General features: G+C 39.8%; 1 protein-coding gene and 1 long non-coding RNA gene across 2 annotated transcripts; one reads left to right on the forward strand and one right to left on the reverse strand.

Moving 5' to 3' along the window:
* The first annotated feature begins 175 nt into the window (after nt 1-175).
* Nucleotides 176-23,208, forward strand: LOC119076172 (protein unc-79 homolog). The gene is made up of 36 exons (XM_037182858.1): nt 176-721; nt 2,942-3,061; nt 3,135-3,296; nt 3,358-3,380; nt 3,690-3,930; nt 3,992-4,177; nt 4,240-4,472; nt 4,534-4,748; nt 4,816-5,298; nt 5,352-5,731; nt 5,788-6,059; nt 6,122-6,223; nt 6,281-6,416; nt 7,082-7,138; nt 11,063-11,142; nt 12,433-12,486; nt 15,127-15,244; nt 15,309-15,651; nt 15,716-15,898; nt 15,957-16,507; nt 16,572-16,883; nt 17,757-18,021; nt 18,091-18,343; nt 18,408-18,552; nt 18,616-18,872; nt 18,935-19,081; nt 19,140-19,819; nt 19,878-20,034; nt 20,103-20,501; nt 20,570-20,748; nt 20,809-20,966; nt 21,026-21,366; nt 21,433-21,543; nt 21,605-22,258; nt 22,329-22,553; nt 22,616-23,208. The coding sequence occupies exons 1-36, from the start codon at nt 667-669 to the stop codon at nt 22,907-22,909; spliced, it is 8,571 nt and encodes a 2,856-aa protein (XP_037038753.1). The 5' UTR covers nt 176-666; the 3' UTR covers nt 22,910-23,208.
* LOC119076207 lies at nt 1,712-13,828 on the reverse strand. Its single transcript, XR_005087576.1, has 3 exons — nt 13,705-13,828; nt 11,542-11,543; nt 1,712-1,724 (listed from the first exon to the last, which is right to left on the reverse strand). It is a non-coding gene; the product is annotated as an uncharacterized LOC119076207 (long non-coding RNA).
* Nucleotides 23,209-23,245: the final 37 nt, after the last annotated feature.

Consider the following 23,245-nt stretch of genomic DNA (forward strand, 5'->3'; position numbering starts at 1 on the left):
TTTAGCCAAAACACGCAGGTCTCCACGTGTTGTATGCCTCGGCGAAAAGATTTTATTTTATCAACAAAAATCAGCTGAACATATCAATGGGAAAACAGCACACTGGATATGACACCATCATCGCAGATATTGATTTTATTCGGAAACCTGCGTGTAGATCTCTCGTTCGGTACTTCATCCACCATCAGTAATTTTCACAGCGCTGTATGTCGGTGTTAAGAGATTTTCACAGCCTTTTCAGGCAGAATTTTGTTGAACGAGACGAACAAATTGATGAAAATTTTCAATCGAAGTGATGTTATAGGTTCATAGAGCAGATGTGTCTCATGAAATGTAACGAAAATGTGAAAATGTCGCCGTGAGAAAGAGAAATATGGATTGCGATGATGGTGGTTGGACTACATAGATTTTACCATAATTTTTTCTCGTGCTTCTAAAGTGAAAATTGTGAAGAAAAACGATTGAAAATCTTTGATTTTACAGACAGAATAGCTCAGCTGCTCGGCGTAGCTGAGCTAGAAAAGCGATGACCGCTGTGGGAAACATTTTTTAGCTGTTACGTAACGAAATTGTAACTGCTGTAGGAACAATATCTTATTTTACGAAGTGAAAAACAAACTCAAAATTTTTCCAAAGAGAGACAACAATTCTTCTATCCAGTCATTAATGACCGGATCCTTTAGAGTCCAGCTCATCAATATGGGCACACGAGCTGCGGCCTGTAAGTATTGTTTGATTGCTTGATTAAAATTGATGAGGTGGCATCATGTGGGAGAATTTAAGGTTGTAAATCATTTGCTATCGACAGCAACGACAAAAACGCTGATCGTATTTGAATACGGTTTTATATAGTAGAATGTATGATAGTATAATGAAGTAAAAGATTTCCTGGAAATTAGTTGAAAATACTTCAATCAAATGAAGTACAAGATTCGATGATTATACGAATGCAACAGTACAGCTTGAATGGTCAGCCAAATTTACCGGAAAAATGTTTTTTTCACAACGGAGGCGAGAAAATAGTAACGTTCTCCCCTCCGCTGAAACTTTGGAAGCCTTTGTTGTGAAAAACGTTCATTTTCTCTGGTGACCCGTGCCCACTACACTTTCGAAATGGTATTTCTAACTTTTTATCTAGCTGAGGAGAGTTCTCCGCTTCGCTGATGACATTGTGCCGATAGCAGCGAATCTAGGTCAGGCTCAGCTTATGCTACAACAGTTAAGTGAAGAGGCAAGCAAAGTTGGCCTCAAGATGAACTTATCGAAAACAAAAGTCATGACCAACATCGGGGACGATAGAGAAATCAAAATTGGTGACACTGTCATTGAACGAGTCGACAGCTATGTATATCTAGGACATAAACTGAAGTTAGGTCTGGACAACCAAACTGCAGAAATAAGACGTAGGATTGGTCTTGCATGGGCAGCGTTCGGAAAACGTTCGGACTAATTTTCAAAAGCAAAATGAACAATAGTCTGAAACGCAAAGTTTTCGACACTTGTGTCCTTCCAGTGCTCATCTATGGAGCGGAAACGCTAACTTTAACGAAAGCATCCGAAGATAAATTGAGAGTGACACAAAGAGCCATGGAACGGAGTATGCTTGGAATAACACTCAGAGACAGGGTCGTTGATGTCATGGAAAGAATAGCATCTCTGAAATGGAGCTGGGCGGGACATATTGCAAGAAGGACAGACGAACGTTGGACCAAAAAGATCATGAACTGGCGACCATATAAAAGACGAGCTATAGGTAGACCACCAGAGAGATGGACAAACGGAATTAAGAATATTGCAGGTACAAACTGGCAGCAAATGGCAATGGATCGTACGAAATGGAAAGAAGTTGGAGAGGCCTACATCCAGCAGTGGATAGAAACAGGCTGAAAAAGAAGAGGAGAGTTATGGACTAACTGTCACAAAAAATAATTTTTTTTTCGATTCATGCATACCCTCCTCAACTATTCTATGGCGTCTATTTAGCATAACAATACGGAAGCTTGACAGGTTTATCTTCAGAAATTTGTACATTTAAAAGAGAATTTGAGATATCAACTGTATATGAACACAAACCATCTTGTGGCAGTCATTCGGCTATTGATCTATTCATTCCATTAAGATTGGAGAATAATAGATTATGTTGGATGCGGCCAAAGTAATTCTTTACAAGATGTAACAATTTTGTGATCAAAGCCAACTCACGAGTGAGTTTTTGAGCAACTTGTTTTGGTAACTGATTTGACAAGTGTAGAGTCTGTACATCCGCATTAAAGTCAAGGTACACAACTTGCCTAAAAACGGTGTTTCGAAATTGTTTTCGCATTAATGAATTACGCATAGTAACATACAATGTATTCTGGTTTAGTGCTTGCCTCAAGCAAAAGTTGATTATCACAAAAGAATTCACGTAAAATGAACCGATGGTATTTTCGACGTAATGGATCATTTTCACAGGGGGTAAACTGCCATGAAATGGTCAACTTTCGCATGGGGTTGGCAATAAAATTATTTTACTTGAAGGCTTGAAGGAAAGTTAGCTTAATTTCAAAAGATTTAGAGTAAAATACCTTGGCAATGGGAAAAATTATGAAAATGACTTCTTGTGTATCTACCGACTTCATAGAAGAAGTGGCACGGAACTGTTCATCTATCTTTGAAAGTTCCATAGAGTTACTGGGAATTGTAGGAATCGAAGAACTTAACTCGCAATCAATCTCCCTTTAAAAAGTTTTGTGCAGAGCAGACTTTGAGTGCTTCTAGTAGTAAATTTATGACGGAATAAGGGAGGGACTAATCGATTTTTTGTCAAATACCAGTAGAAATAAGAAACTCGTACATCGGCCATTTCCAAAATATTGCCAAATTGAACAGATTTTACAAACCGAAAATCTATGAAAGTATTCGGCGACAACACTAAATTTTTATTTCTATTTGTCTCCAGTTCAGGCCAAGCTTCGCTGTCTCCATGACTATCACCTACGCCTTCTGCACAACATTGTTCCGCCTCCTTCTGGCATTGATATTGCAAATACTATCAAATACTTTTCACAGACCTTCTTAAGTAAGTCACTACGATTGCTTGACTGTTCAACACAATGTGACCGAAAAAAATAAATTGTAAAATACCATTTCAGCTGTCCTTAAAGACGTACCAATATCGCCACATCAAATGATCAAAGATCCAGCACAAGACCACTTACGCATGTCTGCCTATCCAAATTTGGAATATGGAAATTTGTACAATGCAATAGCGATGCTGTTGGATGTTGCCCATAATATACAATTTGGACTAAACGGTTGATAATTTCTGAAATTTTTATTTAAAAACATTTTTTTTTACTCTCACTTCTTCCGCAGCTTTTGGAAAAGCTGTCCTTCAGGTAACGAAGTGAAATTATTTAAGTAACAATCGAGAATAGAATTTATGAATCAACACCAGGAACTATTTTTGGGGAAACATTTTCCCAAATTTTCCTAATTTTTCTTACATTTTCTCCAATTTTCCGACATTTTCCTAAATTTTTCCAAAAATATTTTTTAGGAAAATAAAGAAAATGTTTACAAGAAAATGGGGAAAAAAGTCTCTGATTAGCACTAAAGGTGAAATCCTTCCCAAAAGACAATCTTTTTTGCAAAGGGCGAGGCGAAGCTACAAGATTTTCTTTAATCACATTTCTCACCTCTTACAGTGTCTAGCTACATCTTTACCATTCTTGGACAAAGACCTTATCGATAATATACCGTACTTAACCGCTTCATGTATATGTGTGCTTCCACCTGCCCTGCATCAAGACGTTATCAATACACTATGCTACTATATTCTCCCATTCACGATCACCCGACAGAGTATATTTGAAGACCAGGAATGCCATTCATGCCAATCTGTGTCATCGGTCATTATGCTTGTGTTTCAGTACTCGAACAATCCAGGTAACAGAATCACGGTCTCCAAAAGTTTTCGGATTCCCCCCAATTAACTTTCGATTTACAGCGCATCACTGTCAGCTCCTGGAATGTCTGATGACATTCAAGCAGAATGTAGTTAAAGATCTGTTGTGTGTAATTGCGTATGGAACGGCTATCTCCCGTTCTTCGGCTGCTAAACTATTGTTCTACTATTGGCCAGCGTTCAATGCAAACTTATTTGATCGGAAGGGACTTCTATCGAAACTAACCAGTAAATATTCCCAGAAGGACACCCATGGATGGTCACTCTAACTGCCAAACATTTTATTGCAGACGATATGATACCATTCATATGCCAGCGAGACAATTGTCCAAACGCTGGTAATTCTGAGGCAGCCAAAGTCTGTTACGATCACAACGTCAGCATTACATATGCAACAGATTGCCCACCGCCATTGTATTTGTGCATTGAATGTGCAAATGAAATCCATCGAGAAAATCCGAATCAGACGTTCGGTGACCTTTTACACCCGATGGCTCAAGTATCGATGGTGTGCGAAAATAAAGTAAGTTCGGACTGCAATTTGGTCGCCCCTTCTTCCAACCTTTCAACATTATCTTTTTAAGAATTGTCGATCAACTGAGAAGTCTGCCATTTCGATATGCTTCTCGCCGGAATGTGCTAGCTATAACGGCAACCATCCTATAAGATATTGTGCGCAATGCCATGGCAATCGGCACAATAGTCGTCGTGGAGGTGATCATATTGTACATCGAAGCTTACCGCCTACATGGCAAATGGATGCAGAAATGCAAACGTATATGGTCGAGGCAGTGATTAGGTGATGAAACGTTACATGAACTGAAGCTTCAGCCACTGAAGGCTTATGGTTCGATTTTTGATTTCAGTCTACTTCGGGAAGCTAAACCACTCAGCTTTGAACCAGGTCGAGATTCATCGGAAGCTCGTTCGTATCCATACAACATGCCGCAGGATAATATCTCGTTGGAGGAACGACAACAATTGGGCCGTTATGGCATCTGGTTATTGGTCGGTCGATGCACCCCAACACCAGACACTCCAGTTGAGATACTAAGTCGTCTGCTGTCGATGCTTTTCCATTGGTTTCATGTAACTGCCTATTCGAACGACGTACAAATCGAGAGTACCGTTGAAAAACTGAAATTGGAACACGTTTGCGGCTGGCTGAAAGAAATCTGCCAAAGTCACTACAAGGAGTTCATTTCCTGCCTTCTGCCCCATCCACCCGAATATGCTCGCGTTGGTGGACATTGGGATACGCTAGCATCAAAGACGTGTCATTTGAAAGAGGGATTGCAACGGCTCATTTGCCTCGTTCCGTACGAAGTGATCATAACGTCCGAGATCTGGTAAGTTTTCGTTTAATGTTTGGGACTCATTCAAATTGATTTCTTCTTGGCAGGGATATTGTCATGCCCCATTGGATGGAGGCAATTACGAACGATGTTCCCGAAAAAGAACTGGGAGAGTTGAAAGTCGTGCTGAGCAAAATTCTGGACGCAGACTGTAATCCACTGGGTTTCGATGCTAAAACGTTGTACAACTTTGTGACGATAAGATTCGAAAAAACAACAGCAAAAGTGCAACAACAAGCATTGCATTGGTTGCAGATACTGAGCAAACTGGAGATACTAATACCGTTATCGCAACTGTTTGCCATGTTCGGCGACGGTGTAAGAATCATGAAACAGCACGAAATGAACAAAGAGAAAGACGAAAGAGATTGCAAGCCTGGAAAGGATAAGGATGCTCAACCTCAACCGCCCCGCCGGAGTTCTATCTGTAATTACTGTTACCCTGTGTTTGTCCATCGGTTTTTCTTTATGTGACCTTTACAGCTCCGGTTGTGGAAGACGATTCGGGAAACACATCAGCCATGTCTGACGATGAGGCTCCAACATCTCGCCATACCGAATTTTCTACCGATGCCGAACATAATCTCACATGTTGCATTCTGATGCTAGACATTCTGTTGAAACAACTAGAACTTCAGGATATCGAGCAACACATGGGCATCAACACAAATGTATGCGAGAATGTGTGTCGTCTCTTAAAATGTATGGTAACTGCAGCCAGAGTCGGACTGGGCAGTCATGTCTGTGCACTGAAGGTAGTTGAATTCAGACAAAAAAAAATCTTTTGAAGAGCTAAAAGGCCCCCTTTTGTTGAGAGGTATCTGAATGCGCTTACTGTGAAGCTTCAATCATGTGGCATCAATTGTCAACGAAACTAGTCCAGTACATGGCACCAGAAAATCCTGTTCGTCCACCGGATGTAATGTGGTCAAAAAAACTTTTTTTTCTCGAGATTAAAGCCACTGTTCTCTTGCAGCCTCCCATCGAAGAAGTGTTTGATGACGAGAAACCAGTCCGAAAGAGTCCACCCGAATCGGATAAATCAAAGGATCGAGACTGTTCGCTTTCAATGGCTCCACTTCCGATTCCACTCGGACCATTAGGATTTGGCGGTAAGTTTCCACTGTTTGTTTCACATCATTAATTGATGTTTTTATGAAGAGAAATCATCAAAATCCTAAAGATCCCAATCATATTAAACCAATTTGACTTCATAATCAATTAAGTGAGAAATAGAGATGTGCGGGCCGACCTATTTTCAAAACCCGACCCAGCCCGGCCCAGACTAATTTTTGATGCCCGAGCCCGGCCCGACCCGAGAATTTTGTAGTAAGGCCCGGCCCGGCCCGACTCGGCCCGTATTTTTTTTTACTGAGCGAAAAAACCTAAAATTGGCGCGCAAGTGGAAATCGTTCTGTTACCTATCGTTATAATAATGTAGTCTCACAAATCTGTCGAACGCTTGAAAGTAAGCTTACGCTCGGACTGTATTGCAATTTTTCTTTAAATTTTTATTGAAGTTTTCACATTTTTTTAAAAGACGAACAAAGTCGGGCCAGCCCGAATCTTTGTTTTCGAAACCCGAGCCCGCCCGAACCCGACTAATTTTCGAAACCCAGACCCAAGCCCGGTCGGGCCGGGCTGGGCCGGGTCGGGTAGGTGAATTTCGGGCGGCCCGCACATCTCTAGTGAGAAATATAAAAAAAAATCGTTAAAACAAAACCAATTTATCTATTCAATTCCCCCCGTTTACGTTACAATTTTTAATCCAAAAAAGACATATGGAGAATGCCATCTATTCTAGATGATCCCGGCAAAATAATTATTATGGCAGGTGAATTTTGCAATGCATTTGAAAAACCTACAAAATATTCTTAAGTTTTGGATTGCGTAGAGTTGATAGATTTTCAGTTTGAAATGAATCGCTTGATTTTTACTGCTTGAAACACTCAAAACGAACATTACAAATCAAACACACGCCAAATTACACAAGACACTGGTTTTAGCAAACTTAGCTATAAATCGCGATGTCGCGCGAGATTTTGGTCAGTCGAACTGACTCGGTTGTTGGTAGAAAAAGAAAATGATTTTTTATCTCATTAATGTTGGTCTAACATAATTGTAGATTACATTGGATGCTGCGCAAGTAATTCATTTCTCTTGTTGAAGCGTTGTGTTGCTGAGGGTTATTCGTGCCAATAGTAATTCAATACATTAGGCAACAGTCTTGTGATAAAAGCAAACTTACTGACAAGTGTGCTGTTTGGGCATCAAGCCTCGGCAACTGTGTTTTCGACAAGTGTACAGTGAACTTGCGAGTATCACAAAGTTGTTTTCGAATTAATAAATTACACATTGCCGCATCCAATGTATTCGGGTTTATTACCTGTCCAATGCAAAAGTTGATTATCACACAAAAATTCACGTAAAATTATCCGAAAATATTCTTCGAGTAATGGCACATTTTCGCAGGGGGCAAACTGCCATGTAACGGTCAACTTTCGCAACTATCGCAGGCATGGGCGATAATGATAATGATTATCGATAATCGATAATTATCGACTTTTTTTTATCGAAAATTATCAAAAAAAATCGATAATCGATAATTATCGATATTTTGATAATTATGAAGATATCGATAATTCGATATATCGATATTTCGGTCTGAAAATCCGATATTTATCGATATATTCTGATATATCGGTATATTATCATGAATTTTCAGATAAATATCAAAATATCGATATTTTGATAATTATCGAATTTCGATATTTTGATAATTATCGATAACGATACGATTAATCGATTATCGATAATTTCTTTCGATTGATATTATCGATAATTTTGAACGTCTCCCATCCCTACGCAAGAGCCAGGCAATAAAATAACGTTTGCAATTGTTTGGAACTTAATAGTGAGGGATTCTTTTGAAAAAGAGAATCTTGAAATCGGACGCATTTTTCATTGGATTTATTTTATATATTTGCCCAATAAGGTATTCAACACCAGAAGCCAAAGCCACTTTCAAAAAAATTCTACGAAGTTGTGTGACGAGTGTGAGATGATCAAAAACCGAAAACATGAGATTTTCCTACAAACATTTCTCCAGTTACACGAGCCGTACAGGGTCGTGTGGGGTGTCATTAGAAAGGTAATTGCATGTACTTTCGGGGAAAATAGGGTCTTTTTGGGTTTAACATTCATCCACACTGAGATGACCAAAAAACCAAAAAAAAGACTGAAAAGAAGTAGAGCTTATGGAAGTTTGCATCGAAGACCCTGTACGGCTTGTGTAACTGGAGAAATTTCTGTGAGAAAAGTCCATGTTTTCAGTTTTCGATCACCTCCCACCAGCCACACAAGCTTTTTGAAAGTGGTTTTAGGTTCTAGGGACCAATACCAATCTAGGCACATATAAAACAGTGGAATGGAAAATTGCGTCCGATTTCAAGATTCTGTTTTTCAAAAGAATCCCTCAGTTTGTCTTGTAAGATTGCAGCCCTTGCCATCGGCTCGTCCTACAAGTCTGTCTGTCAAACGTATACGACTCATTTCACAATCCTAACCCTTGTCAACAAGTCATAACAAAAATAGGAAAAAATAGAAATATAAAACTACAACGACTGTCCTTGAGTTGGATTATTTAAAGAGTTGGTTGGCCTTATCAGGGTAAAACTTTCATTTCTACACAAACGATTCATTCCGAGGGGTAACTCACTTCTAGATTAAATGGATTAAATGGATTAAATGGTATTAAATGGATTAAATGGATTAAATGGATTAAATGGATTAAATGGATTTAATGGATTTAATGGATTAAATGGAATAAAAATTGGATTAAATGGATTAAATAGGAAATAAGTTCATTTTACCAAATACTGTAAAAGTCTTAAAAATTGTTGATTTTGATCGAACCACGTACTACAACTCATACTACAATGTTAAAAAGCGAAAAAATCCACTTTTAGGAGTTTTTGGTGTAAAGTGGATTAAATGGATTAAATGGATTAAATAAATTTAATACCATTTTTCAAAAAAAAAAATTTCCTATACCTCACGAGTACTTAAACGAGCTGGGGATCGTGCAAATCTATTTTTCGCAATTACTTTACAAATTTTTCAGGTCGGTAACCTAATTATTTCGGTAAAACTAAAAAAAATTTTTTGGATTAAATGGATTAAATGGATTAAATGGATTTAATGGATTAAATGGATTAAATGGAAGTGCGTCACCCCTCGATTCATTCATATCTTAGCGAGTGACGCACTATTTCATTCCATTGGTCACCAACAGTAAATATAGCACCAACGCATTTCAAATCTGCAAGAAAATCTGTAAACATTTATCATACAAAATAGTACTCTATTTGACAGCTGTCACTCGAAGCACTTTTGCTTGAAGTGCGTTGATAGCATGTGTCCCAGTACTTGCTCGCGTAGTTTCCCTTTCGTATATTAGCTACTAAGATACATTTGCTTCCATAAAAAGCACTTGTTGAATGCGTTCTATTAACCTCTCACGGACGGCTATAATCTCCTGTTATCGAATGTTTAAACCAAGGAAAACCAATGAAATGAAAGATTTTATTTTCATCTGTCAAAGATAGTCAGATCAAATTAAGTAGTAGATTCGATTCGATAACTGTACCAATGATATGCTTACCGTCTGTGAAACGGTTAATGCATGTAGCAACTACGAGTAGCTATAGTAGAAAATTGTTATAATTCCCAACTAATCCACACAATACACAAACACAAAATTTTTAATTTTTTTAGGTAGTTTGTAGTAATACGCTTTACCGACTAGAAAAATGCCTTTTATCACACTCGGAATTACAACATGCAAATTTCAGTCGAGCTGTCAAACTTTGCCGCTCTAGTGTGATAAAGTGCATATAATGTACAATACATGGGCTACGATTTGACATCTCGTAACACTGCGACTAAAAGTATCCCAAGGCAATTCCTTGAATACTTTTACACCGATGGATGCGAAACATATTAAATTGTAGTCCTTGGTGCTGTCACATACTAATTACGATTCAGTAATTCAATAATGTGCATATCCTGCACTTGTTACAATTATTTTTTTAACCTCACCAAAATAGGCTTGTTTTTGCATTATTTGAGCAAAAAAAACGAAATTATTTTTTGTTTGACAACATGGCGGTTGCATTTGGAATGATATCATACACTGAAACGAAATCCTTTTACAATTAAGCATTTGAAATTAAAATCCGAAATAAATCTTCTTATAAAAAGTTACATGCACAGTGTTCTCGAAGCCATCAAGCTGGGTCGTGACAAGAAAATTCGTTCGTTTTTGTATAGATGGGGTTCTACCAAAACACCTAGCATAGCAGCAGAATATTTGTTATGTCAGTGAGAGTAATAGTTTATGACAGTATACCATGTAGATGTTCATCTTTACTTTACACTGTTTCAAGGTCATGCCATTAGTGTAAATATTACTCTATTTGACATAAGATACATTCTACTGCTATGCTAGGTGCTTTGGCTTTCTATCCGTTAAATTTCAAGTAATCTAAGCATAAACAGATGCATTAGTACCAACCTTCTGCCATTTGTACATTCAATGTTTTTTGAGTACTTCGTGTACTTCATTAGATGCTCGCTTAATTGCGTTGCGCAATTCTATTACTTAGTCAATTAAAAAAACTGACGATCGGCTCGATGACACAGTGCATTGCTATAAACAAAATGCATTATTTGTTCCTCACAATATCTTATTTTCTAGGACCAGTGCCAGTTGCCGTTCCGCAGCCTGATCCACATTCAGTTAGTGGCGTTCTGGTGCACATGCCGCACGTTTGCTCTGTATGTATAACTTGCTTAAAAAAACCGAAAATATGTGTATAACGAAAGCGATCAATGCTAACAATTCAATAAATTTTCATTTTAACTGCCCGCCCTGAGAAACAACCGAAATATTAAAATTACGAGCACATTACTATGTTTAAAATGAATTTCTTCTTGTGAAAGTACTATCGTTGAAAGATTAACAATTCGGTTAGATTACAATCCACTCCACACACAATTTCTACTAAATGTACAAAATAAACAAAACTCGCAATTCGATCAATTTTACGGAGAGTTTTTTGACATAAAAATGAAACGCGACGTTTCGTTTGACATTTGTTGATCCGAGGCGAAGCCGAAGTTTTTTTATCCCGAATTATGTACGCAAGTTTAGACATGAACTAAAAAATACTTTACAGCTCCTGGAGTTCAAAAAACCATTACGCTTGTGCTATAGTACATTACGTTTGAATGAGCAGTGTACGTATACTAGCGTTTGCGCGAGTATTAGTACGAGTCGATTATATGCTTCCTTATACCATTAAGGTAGGCAAACGTTAGAGCTCCAGCTATATAATTTTTCTTACAAATTCTTTACACACCAATACACACACACTCCGTATGAGATAAATGGAGTTTTGACAGTCAGATATATTAGTAAGGCATTAGTCGGGTCCCTTGTGTCATTCCGACCGCTTTAAGTTTTTCGAGCTATTCAGTTATCATAACGTGATTGGGAATGAAAACTTTTGGAACAAATTTTATTTTTCAAAAATCGACTGTTCAGTACATTTCTGGCCAACGGAACCATTTTTTCTGACACAAGGGCCTGGACTATATCTGGTATGACTTCGTCTTCTGGTATGCGATACTTTATCGATCTTTGTTGTGAAAGTTGTGAAAAGTGTTGTATATAAAACTGGGAGACAAAAGCGGAAAGTTACCATTTTTTTGGATAATTTGTGGCACTCGCTGCGCCTGTGATACTTTTCGCTTTCGTCTCTTCTTATACAAATAACGTTTCATGTAATGGAGGAGACGACCCTTAATTGCACACAGCATAGATAGACATGGAAATCAAACTGAGTCTAATGCATACATTTATTTGTCTTGCACACAAGTTCAATCCGTTACACAAATGTACAAGAAAAGCTGATTTCCTTCGTATTGTCGTAGAGATTATAATTGATTTCTGAGTGGTTTACAGCCGCTAGGACCGGATTTGATCTTGATATTATGTGCTTTTTGTGATCTATATTTTAAATTTGATTTTGAGTTTTTATTTATTTTCTTTATTCAAAATTTTAGATATCCGAGCGCCGTGAAACCGACATAGCTCGATTTATTCATGCCACTGACGAGGTATTTTTGTCTATGGGGAATAACAAAAAAAAAATTAAATGTTGTAAAGCTGTTCTTGTTTGTTTATTCTGTTCCATTTCAAATTTAGTTTGAAAAAAATATTTTTTGTTTTTGTTTTTTGATTAAATTTCCTTTCTTTGAACCATCCGAGAAAGATGTAAATAATTTTTTTGTGATTCATTTTGTGTTAAATTAGAAACATTGACCAAACAGACCATTCACTTTGGTTAATGTGATCATTTAAATACTTAAACCAAAAAAAAACTTAGTTGTGTTCTGATCGAAAAGAAGTCAACGCGACACACGCAACAAGAATGTTTTGAAATGTTAGCGCTATTTCTTATGATTAACTTTTAAAATTTTAATTTGCCGTTTTTTTTCTCTCCTTATTTTATCGATGTTTTACCTCATTTTGTAATAAAATTTCGTCACTCCGTCTTTCTCTTAGTGCGTGCTTCGACAACATCTAATCTCTGCTTAACCTATCAAACTGTGACTCTTAACTAAACACCTTAACTCCATTATATGTATGTGTCATAGCAATTAGATGGATACATTTTAAAGTACATTTAAGGAACGACTGAAAAGGAAATTCCGCAGAAATTGTACCTGATATGACCAGACTTACCTAATTAAGTTCGTGGAATTTCTATAGTTCAACAAAATAACAAATTTCTTGACTAATTACTGTCAGTTCCTCGCCAATTGTAAACTACAGTGAACGTCAGTGAAATTTAGACATGAATTTGCTTCAGTTGTTTTTTAGCTACCCAACGTATACCGACCAATGTAACGTATATGAGTGAACACTTACACGCATGCGCGTAGTACTGATAACACCGTAAGCGAATGTTGTTTGTATGGACAAGCTGAAAAACGACTGACGTTCCCTATATATATTTGGGCACCTATTTCCATCAAAGGTAGAGCCAATTTTCGTGAATTGATTGAAAAATCTCGAAATTCATGAAAATTTCTTAAATTAAAATTTTTGAAAATTTTCCAGAATTTCAAGAGATTTTCCTCGAAGTTCTAGAAAAAAAATCCTGAAAATGGGCCTTTTGTAGTGATTTCCAACTTCAAAGACAGAAGGGTTTATGTCTCTCACCACACAGGCTATTGAGGGATACATTCATAGCACCATCTAGCAGTGACAAAAAATCAAAATATTGAAATGAAGTCTTAGGATAATTGAAGTTGCATTTTTTGAATTAAAACAACACTCACACCACACCAACACGATTGCCCTACATCAAACCCTTACACATTTTTTTTCTATTTATCAATTCACAACAAAACAAAACAAAACAATAAGTCAAGTGGTAGAACAAGGATAAGACCAAGGTAAATATAGTAAGGAGGTAATGCCACATATAACCGAATTAGATGTGCGGGGCACGAAAGTTCGATACAAACGCCATCTCATCCCTTCGTTGAAAGCAAAAAATGGAATAGAAAGTCGGGCCATCTGTTGTGAGATAGCGAAAATATTTTTGTGACATACAAGTAAATCGTAGCCAACCATTTTAAAAAAAGATGTCATTGGCATCGAACTTATGTGCCAGGCCGCGCGTCTGAATGGCATTACCTCCTCACTATATTTACCTTGGATAAGACTATACACAGACTAGACAGCTCAATGACGTTATGGTTAAGCCGTGTTAATCCAAAATAAAGTTTCGCTTTTGTGGCTATTCTTTTGAAGAGTTTCCACACGCTGAGCTTCCTCTGTTTACCACTGAAATCGTAAATCTATTTAATGAAAACCAAAAGAAGCTCAAAGCTTTCGAAAGCTCTTCAAAGCACTCATAAAATGTGATACGTCATTTTGGCCTAATATCGCGTGTTGCACGTATTGAACTGCCGTTGCGAGAGTTCAAAATGGCTGAGGTCAAGTTAAGTTCCCTGTAGGGCTTTCTCACGGCTTACCGTCAAAAGCATTATTGGGGAGAACCGATAATGGAGTTCTACTGGTTGAGCTTCTAGTAAATCGTAGATGGCACTAAGTTTGTTGCTCCAAACCCTTCGTTTCTTCGTTTTTTTACACAAGGCGATAATATACTTTCCTATCGTATAATTTATCCTTATTGTGACCATTTGGGTGGTGTGTCATTCTAACTGGTGCAGCAGTAACCATACCTCCCGATCATACTCGCATGAATATTTCACGTTTCTATTTTGACGAAAATTGCAAGAAGTATCTGCGAGGTCACTTTTATGAGTATTTCGAACTTTTTGTACTGTTTTTGTTGTGTCCATCTGTACTCTCTTTTTTCATGTTTCCAGTGATGTTGCAAGGCAAAAATCTATTCCTTTCTGAATCTGAAATTCTGTTGAGTGTAACTATTCTTACCTATTACGTCTAGAACCGTCTCATCGATATATTGTTAGTGAAATTGTATTACGTTTCGTTGTGTTTGTTTTTGAAAAGCTTGTTTTTTAGTTCGTTGTATTAATTTGCAAATCATAAATCAATTCCTGCAGCTCCACCTATGGTTTCAGTTAACGAAACTAATCGGAAACCACTTTTGGTTCCCGTTCCACACATAAAAACCCTCCTACTCGATTAGTGTTCTGAATCTTCGTTCAATATGACTGTAAATTCGCTTCCCTTCTGTAATATCCGAATCATTCTCGCAGATAATGACGGCTACTGTGGAAACCGTTTCTGAACAACTGGATCTGGCTGCGATAATGCCGTCCGAGAAAGTTGTCAGTGCAATAGCTCGATCGATCACACTATCTGATGCGGACGTTGGTAAATTCTTTTCAGTCAAAAGTTCCATTCCAACCGAAATTGATCAAAATATTCTGACACACAGCTACCGCAACTGCACAAGTGTCCAAACCATCGCTGGTAATTGGCCCAGATGTTCATAAAATAAATGAGTCCGTCGAAGACCTTTCCGACGAATTGGAAGACGGCGAAGACTTTTGGCATACATCCGTCGGAAAGTTTAAATTCACGTTAGACACACTGCCTCAGCCATTGCAATACATTCATAAATTGTTGTCGGAATTGCCAACGATAGAAAAGCCGGACATTCTCTACTATATGCTTCAATGTCTAAATATACTCGCGTTGCATGGAGATGCACTGGCCAAGGCAGCTCGTGAACAGCGCGGATTTTTCATTTGGTGTCAGGAAAATTTGCTGATTAAAAAGTAGAATTTTGATCGACATTCTCATTCAATTTTACGAGCTCACTAACTCCTTTCGGTCACACAGTTTATGGGATCTGTGCAATGCTGAATACTCTCACATTGCTGAGGCTTGTGTTCCATTACTACTGCACTGTATCACCCTGCCACTTGGCTCGGACGTATTCTGGCGAATTGTTCAAGAATCATTTCATGATGCTGATTGGCGCATACGGTTTACCGCTGTTGAACGGGTAACAGTGATCACAAGGTCTGTTAATCAGTTGACTGCTTTCGAATCGGTACACTAACACTTGATTGATCAACAGATTTATGGACTCAACGCCTCTCCGAACAGAAGTGGGTCTACAAACAGCTCTGGCAACTGCATTTTGTCATTTAATCGCCAGTATGGACGATGTAAATGTCCATGTTGCTCAGAGGGCTACACTTTATCTTGGCACGGTTCATGACAAGGCTATAACGTCGCTACTGTTTTGCCTAGAATCACAGTTCGATCTGTTCATTGTTGACCGGCCAGTGGTGTTACAGTCGTTATATCAACTGCACAATTCGTTGTCCGATCGACGAGTTCTCGGATGGGACTTCTTCTTGAACCGGTTCGATACGCTGTTTGTTGAGGCTCAAATTAATTTGGAAAAAAGCGGTGACATCTCTTACCCCAGAGACCTTCGCAATTCGGAAAATGGAAGCGAAATTCTGTCTAATAAAATCAGTAAAGCACGCGAGGCTCTCAGTCAATCGGATACGACGTGTAGTATGGCAAAAACATTGAGTGCTTCGTTCGGACCGAAATGGCCATACAAGAGAACGATGTCAGCACCAGCTAACATTATACCCAGACAGGATTCAAAGCTGGGTAAGTTAATGCAAATGAATGAAAGCGTGGACGACCTAATTGCCTAATTTTTGCCTTCAAACAGAAAAGGAAAAAGTGTACAGTCGCCAAATATCCGCCCCAATACTCAAGAGAAAGAGTTCGCGTTTCGGATTGGGTCAGTTTCTATCTTCCGGCACTAATAATTCATCACATGTAGCTACATCTCAGTCACTCCATTCCCATCACCATCAACATTTACAGATAAATTGCGCCCCCCAAACACATCATACGGTGCACCTAAATCCGACATCTTCGTCGGCAGGCACAACGCCAACCACACCGAATCTCATTACTGCACAACAGTTTCAGCAGCAACAGAATCTGGGCTTTAATGGCATTAATTTGGGGGCGCCAGGTAGGTGGTCACCGTTGCATGACAATCTCTTTTTTTGGTCGTATACGAAAAGAAAAAAAAAACATTTTCAGGAAGCTTTTCTAATGTGGAATTGTGTGAACTGGAACTTCAAACTTGTCGTCTCTTTTCCTTTGTCGTCCTTTTTCATGTTTTCATTTTTCAATTGTCGTACTTTGCGTTTGTTTGGCTGTTTCGACCCTCAATACTGTGAAAGTCACTTAACTATCCGCGCGTGTACTTGACGTTCTAGGTAGTCTACCTCTATGGTTCTATCTCGGAAACACTCGTCCGAAGTTTGAACTTTTATTTATTTTGTTAACTACAACTGGTGGTGTCACATATGCCATCTCGTCGCTTTTGCTAACAGAAATTTGTTCCGATGATTTTACTGACTATGTCGACAGTCTATCCTCATCCAATTACTTTTCTTTTGAGTATACTTTCTACATACTACTGCGTATGCACCTCCTAACCTATTACTTCAGTCATCCGGTATGTTGTACCTATTAACTGTAGCGCTTAGCTTTTCTTAGTCAAAATTATTCTTCAGAAGTAGCACGCTTTTAGTTTACATCACATGCACCTTTATTGCACGTTATCGCTTTATCCTTTTACGAACGGCTGTCATCTGTTATAAACATCGACCTCAACAATATTCCATGGGATCTCTCTTGCTATAGGGATCTTCCATAGAAAATTTATGTTAAAGCTGATGAAGTAGTAGATTTAGCATCAATTTGGTAGAGCGAAAGAGGTAAAAGACTCAGTACTTACACTGGTGACACACTTGCCGTCTGTGAAAGGATACAATTTTTCATCGTCGGCTCGATAACCCATTCACAGAACATAAAACTCATTTCCCAATCCACACAGATGGTCAGATGCAATCGTTCGGTGGCGATGAAACAAACTTAGCGGCCTGTTTGCATCGCATCATTGATTTGGAGGAGGCGGACAAGGAAACCATTCATTTGCTTATTTTTCTGTTGATGCAATTTCTATCGCGAGCGGATCAGGCATTCCCATCGGAAGAGAAACCAATGGCCAAAATGCAGTCGATTGTGCTGAAACATTTGTATTTGTTGCTCGGATATAGTCAAATTGAGAAGTCATTTCACGTTACGCCGAGTCGAATGAGGTGGGGTCTATCGTTGAACTGGTTACAGTGGAAGCTATAGTTACCAATGGACGTAACTTTCACTTGCAGATCATCGGCTGTCTTTAACGTCTTCATGGCCAATTTACCGCAGGTTTTGGATCAAAATCACCTCATGGGTTGGTGTCTACTGAATACATCATTTCAAGTGTTGCTGTACGCTCCCAATCCGAATTCAATGAATTCGAATGCTCCGGAAAATTTACAGAACATTGCAACGCATAACTACACCTACTCACTGTGGTACCTCGAGGCACATGTACGCAGAAACTGGTTAATGTCAGTGCTGGTTATCTTGTACAAGGTATAAAACAGATGATAGTTACTTCGAATGCTTAATAGGTTTAACTCTCGTTCATTCGATCTAGTACCAATATGGTCAGCCACCGTACAGTGGAAACATTGCAAACTTGATTCGAATCATTTTGAATTCGTTGGAGGCTCATTTCCATCAGTGTAAGCGCATTCCAGCAACAATTGTCATGGATTTCCTGCCACCGAACAAGAGTCGCGGTAATTGCAACAATTTTTCTGTTCCCGAATTTGAAGTTCTCAATGCCACCCAATACCAAACAGAAGTCAGTCAACCGTCACTTGGAGCCGATCAGGACGATCGATACGATCTCAGCAGTCCACCGGCAAGTCCGCTGTTTGCCGAAGGAACCAGTCAGGGTTCACACGGTGCGGCAGCTAAGGGCAAACAGACGAGCTTCAGCCAAAAGTTTCGAAAGTATCACGATTCCAGTTTAGATGCCGATGACACTGAATCGGAACTGGTTGCCATTCCGGAAAGCGATCAATCGGACAGTACATTGCATGGTGGCAGTGCACCGGTAGTAGACGAATCGATCAATTTATTTCGGATTTGGGAGTTGAAAATTCTTTTGTTTCGCAGGGTTCGTTCGATGATCCACTTCATTTCGAGGAAATCGTGACTCCGCTTCGGTCCGAAATATTCAAAGGGAAGAATGCTCAGATAACCACTTCCAATCTGGCTCAGTTGGCAATGTCTACACTTGGAGTTACCGAACGAATCGAAGATGTAAATCATAAGTGCCTCAGTCGACTAATACGTTCCTACATCCCAACCTCTTTTCCAGAAACACGAATCAAAGAAAATCAAGAAAATTACATCCACAGACAAGTCCAACAATCAAACCAATACAACTGTGACCACAACAACGACTATTGAATCCAGCAGCAAAATCAGTGTCACCCACAGTAAATGCAGTGTTCAAGAAGGAGTTCGTATGATGGTCACACCGTCAATGTTTGGAACACCAGCTGCAGCACTGAATGAAAAGGTGATTGTGAATCCACCGCCAACCGTCCACAAATCCGTAGTGGTGAGCCAGACCGATTCAACGTCGAAAATGTTTGCCAGCATTGCGAACAGTCAACTAAAGACTGTGGGTGCCGTTGCCATTGTTGGTAATCCTCCATCACAAGCTAAAGCAGAAGAAATTGTTGTCACATCCAAGCCACCACTAGCTACCAGATCGAATGGCACCAACTGGATCGAACCACGAACTCAGTCGCCAACGTCACGTCAATTGGGCCGTCAGAAAAGAATCCCAGATACTAACACAGCACCAACATCCCAAGCGGGAACTCCATCTCCATCTATCGATGATATGAAGTCATTCAGTCGATCTCATTCGCGTCGGAACGCGAAGTCCTTCGACAAATCTGATTGTCTGTCGCCCGAATCTCCAATGTCGAAAATGAATATTTTGCCCAATCCACAGGACACTCCCGACAGTATGATGTCGCCGAAGAGGTAACCGTTTTGCGTTCAGAAAATTATGAATTGCAATGTGAATCCATGATTCCTCTAGCATCTCACAACTTGAAATCCCCACCCAAGAACGTCTGTTGCCTATAGGTCAACTCGGTAAGGACGGCATGGAGTCTCTGGTCGATAAGGTGCGAGAAGCTCTTTCAATTACCGACATCGGTCACATGAAACGCGATCGTAACAACGACAAGAGCGGGGTAAGTTTGCTGCAATCACACTCTCGAAATCTTAAATTGAATTCAATTCCGAAACATGTTTCCGTCAGGTAAGTGGCATACAAAAAGATGGTTGTTCCTCGCAGCACAGTCGCGCCACATCACCCAGACGTCTCATCAAACAAGTCGCACTCGAATCACCACCGACAAATGCATCCGATGAATACTCTTCGTCGCATCAACATCAACACACTACGACGTTAAAAACCGTTTCCCACGAAATCAAGTCCGACAAGTGTAATGCCAAAGAGGAATCGTATTTGACGCAGCGTCAACGTCTACGAAAAACCGGACCATTTGCTGTTGACTCCCAGCAAATACCCGATGAACGAATCAAATATGCGGGGTCATGGCCTCCGCAAGACGCATATTTGAAAGACGACACCGAAAATCAGGACGATGATGGTGGTGGAGGAGGAAACGAACAGTACCCGTCGGATCAGAAACAGGTTCGTATTCGAATTTAGTGGATGAAATGCCATCCGTTCTACGACTGACGTTCTGTACGAATTGCCAGAGTTCGAATCGTGTTGGTGATGACTGTGTCTGCCACCGATGTTCAGAGTGCGGAGTCTTGTTGGAGGAATATAGTGACGAAGAAATTGGTATCATGGTTATAGCATTGGGAACGTTCATACATCGGGAAGCAGCAATAGCCGCACCGTTTTTACCAGAAATTTTGTCGACGGTCACAAAGTCAGTTACATTCTCCGGGAGACCTCAGCGATCTCTTCTAAATTAATTGATCATCCACAGATACGCCATGCGTTCAACATTCCCCTGGCAGCAATACAATTCCACAAGTTATTTACCTGGAGGATCTCAATCTGTGGCTCATCAGTTCATCCGATGCGTTCTGCATCAATTGGCTCCGAATGGAATATTCGTTCAAATGTTTTTGACGCAGGCTGCTGGTATGTTCCCTTATCTTTATGCCCAATCCAGTTGCTGTACTTAGCTGTTGCACTTCCAGAAACGACACGTCGCAAATATTTCAAAAGCATATCGAAAGCGTTGATCGATTTCCAAGAGCTCAATCCAACGAGTCCTGTGCATATGCTGGTGGAAAATCTGAATTCGAAGAAGACACTTCCGTTGGACACACTTCCGACATGGCTGCGAAACTTGGGAGAATACTTGCAATGCGTACCGGTAGATGCTGGTGCTGGTACTGGTGTTGGTAGCTGGCCGCCAGTCGTGCAAGGGATCGAAACTCTGTTCCGTCGAATTATTTTGAGTCTTCAGACGTTAGACGAACCGACGTACTTGTTGGATATAATGGTGTGTTTGCTGAAGATTCCGAGCGTTTCAAAGGTAAAATTTTCTTCAAATGAAAAATTCAGTCGAAATGATGGGACATTTTCGCGTTCTCACATTCAGGGTGTATTGGAACCATTTTCCAAGATTTTGAGCCATTGCCTACAGAATTCGATCGTGAAGCACAAAGTGCTGAATGATTTGTGCTCGCTTAGTGCTAAAGCATTTTCGAAGGTACGTTCGTCAGTTTGATAAATTCGATTTCGCCGCAATTTAACCGGTCGAATTGATTTAGGAACGCGACAAAAATCAACTTACTCGTCAAACCGTTTTCGAGCTGGTTCAAGCATTGAAATTCAAAACCAACATTCCGGACGTGAATCTACTGCTACTGGTCGGATTCATACTACAAGACGCTGGCGGTGTGCTTCCTCCGGGTATTATCGACGGATTGGAGACACTGCCAGTATACACGACAAATGCAGCCGACTGTACGCGCCAGTATCTCAACGATATCGTGGACTTTTTGGCCGATTTTCACACTCTGTCGAAAATCAAAAATTTCAAAAATGGTTCCGTTGTGACCGGTCTAAGCGAAGACACTCTGGGCGGCATTCTGAAAGGTGCAATTGCACAATTTTTGGCATTGGAAATGTCCCGTGGAAATTCCAGGGACAACAAGGCCGTCTCAAGATATCTTCCGTGGTTGTACAACGTCCCATCATCGTTGCAACAGGGACCCAAAGAAATCACCGAATGTTTGTCGCATGTTCGCTTGTTATCGTGGCTGTTAATCGGGGCACTAACACATACCGCTCTGATGACACATAAAGGTGGATTGATTGGTCAACATGGTGCGGCGGTTCACTATCATCTTCAACATCCAGGTCACACAATTGCTCAGCCAATTCCACAAGAAGCGAGTTGTCACATCGCTGATCACATTCAGGTGCGTTGGTCTTATCAGTATAAGCAAATGTGAGTCTTTGTTTATTCCTTTGCTTCCTGACGTCGTCTAGACAATTTTTGCCGGATTCTCAGAGCAGTCGAAAACCTCGGTCATCCACATGTCAACACTGTTCCATGCATTTACATTGTGCCAATTGTGGACAGTCTACCTGGAACAATTATCTTGCATCTCTCCACCCACGTCCGAGGCGCACAATGTGACCATGACGATTCTATTTGAATTTTGGGGCAAGGTCACTCCCTCCATATTGCAAATTGTGTCAACGTCGAAAATTGTACGGTTCAATTGATCGAATCGACGAAAATGTTTGACCGAAAAATGTGTCTCCTTTCGCAGGTCTCTGAAATGGTGAATCTTCATTTTCTCAGCCTATTAGAGGGTCTAAAGGAAACCGGTTCAACAATACTGGCCAAGCTACTTCCGCTGTGGAGTCCAGTGCTGTCGTCACAGACCCAATTGTCGGTAACACTGCATGTTAGGCTACAAGGCTGTCGGGATTTTGCACCGTCCATTGACAATCAGGAAGTGCATGCATCTGAAGTGTTGCTGAAATGGCTGCAACGGTTGCAATTCAAAATGGGACAAATTGAACTGCAGTCATCGACAGCCACACAGTTCTATTCGATTTAAGGATTTGTTGTCGTGTTAGGGAATTTATGACGACGGTTGCTGATGGGTAAGTTTGAAAAAGCTGCAGTGCTTTCTTCTCACCTTTTCTGAGCTTTAAGCTTCAGTCGGATTTCAAAGATTACGTGAAGTTCACGAAAGCTCTTCAAAGCTGTCAAGGAATTACTGTTGTTGGTTTGGCCTGACATGGGAGCTTAGCAGGATGTCTAGCTGTTCTATTTATTGATATGTAGAAGCCATTAATGTTTTAGTGTGTCAGAGAATATTGATAGAATGAATTTATTAAAAAGATGTTACTCGTACTCTGAAGTCATTTTTACAAACGAAAGAGAAGGCAGA

This window comes from Bradysia coprophila, unplaced genomic scaffold, assembly GCF_014529535.1.
Source record: "Bradysia coprophila strain Holo2 unplaced genomic scaffold, BU_Bcop_v1 contig_232, whole genome shotgun sequence".
NCBI classification, from domain to species: Eukaryota; Metazoa; Arthropoda; class Insecta; order Diptera; family Sciaridae; genus Bradysia; species Bradysia coprophila.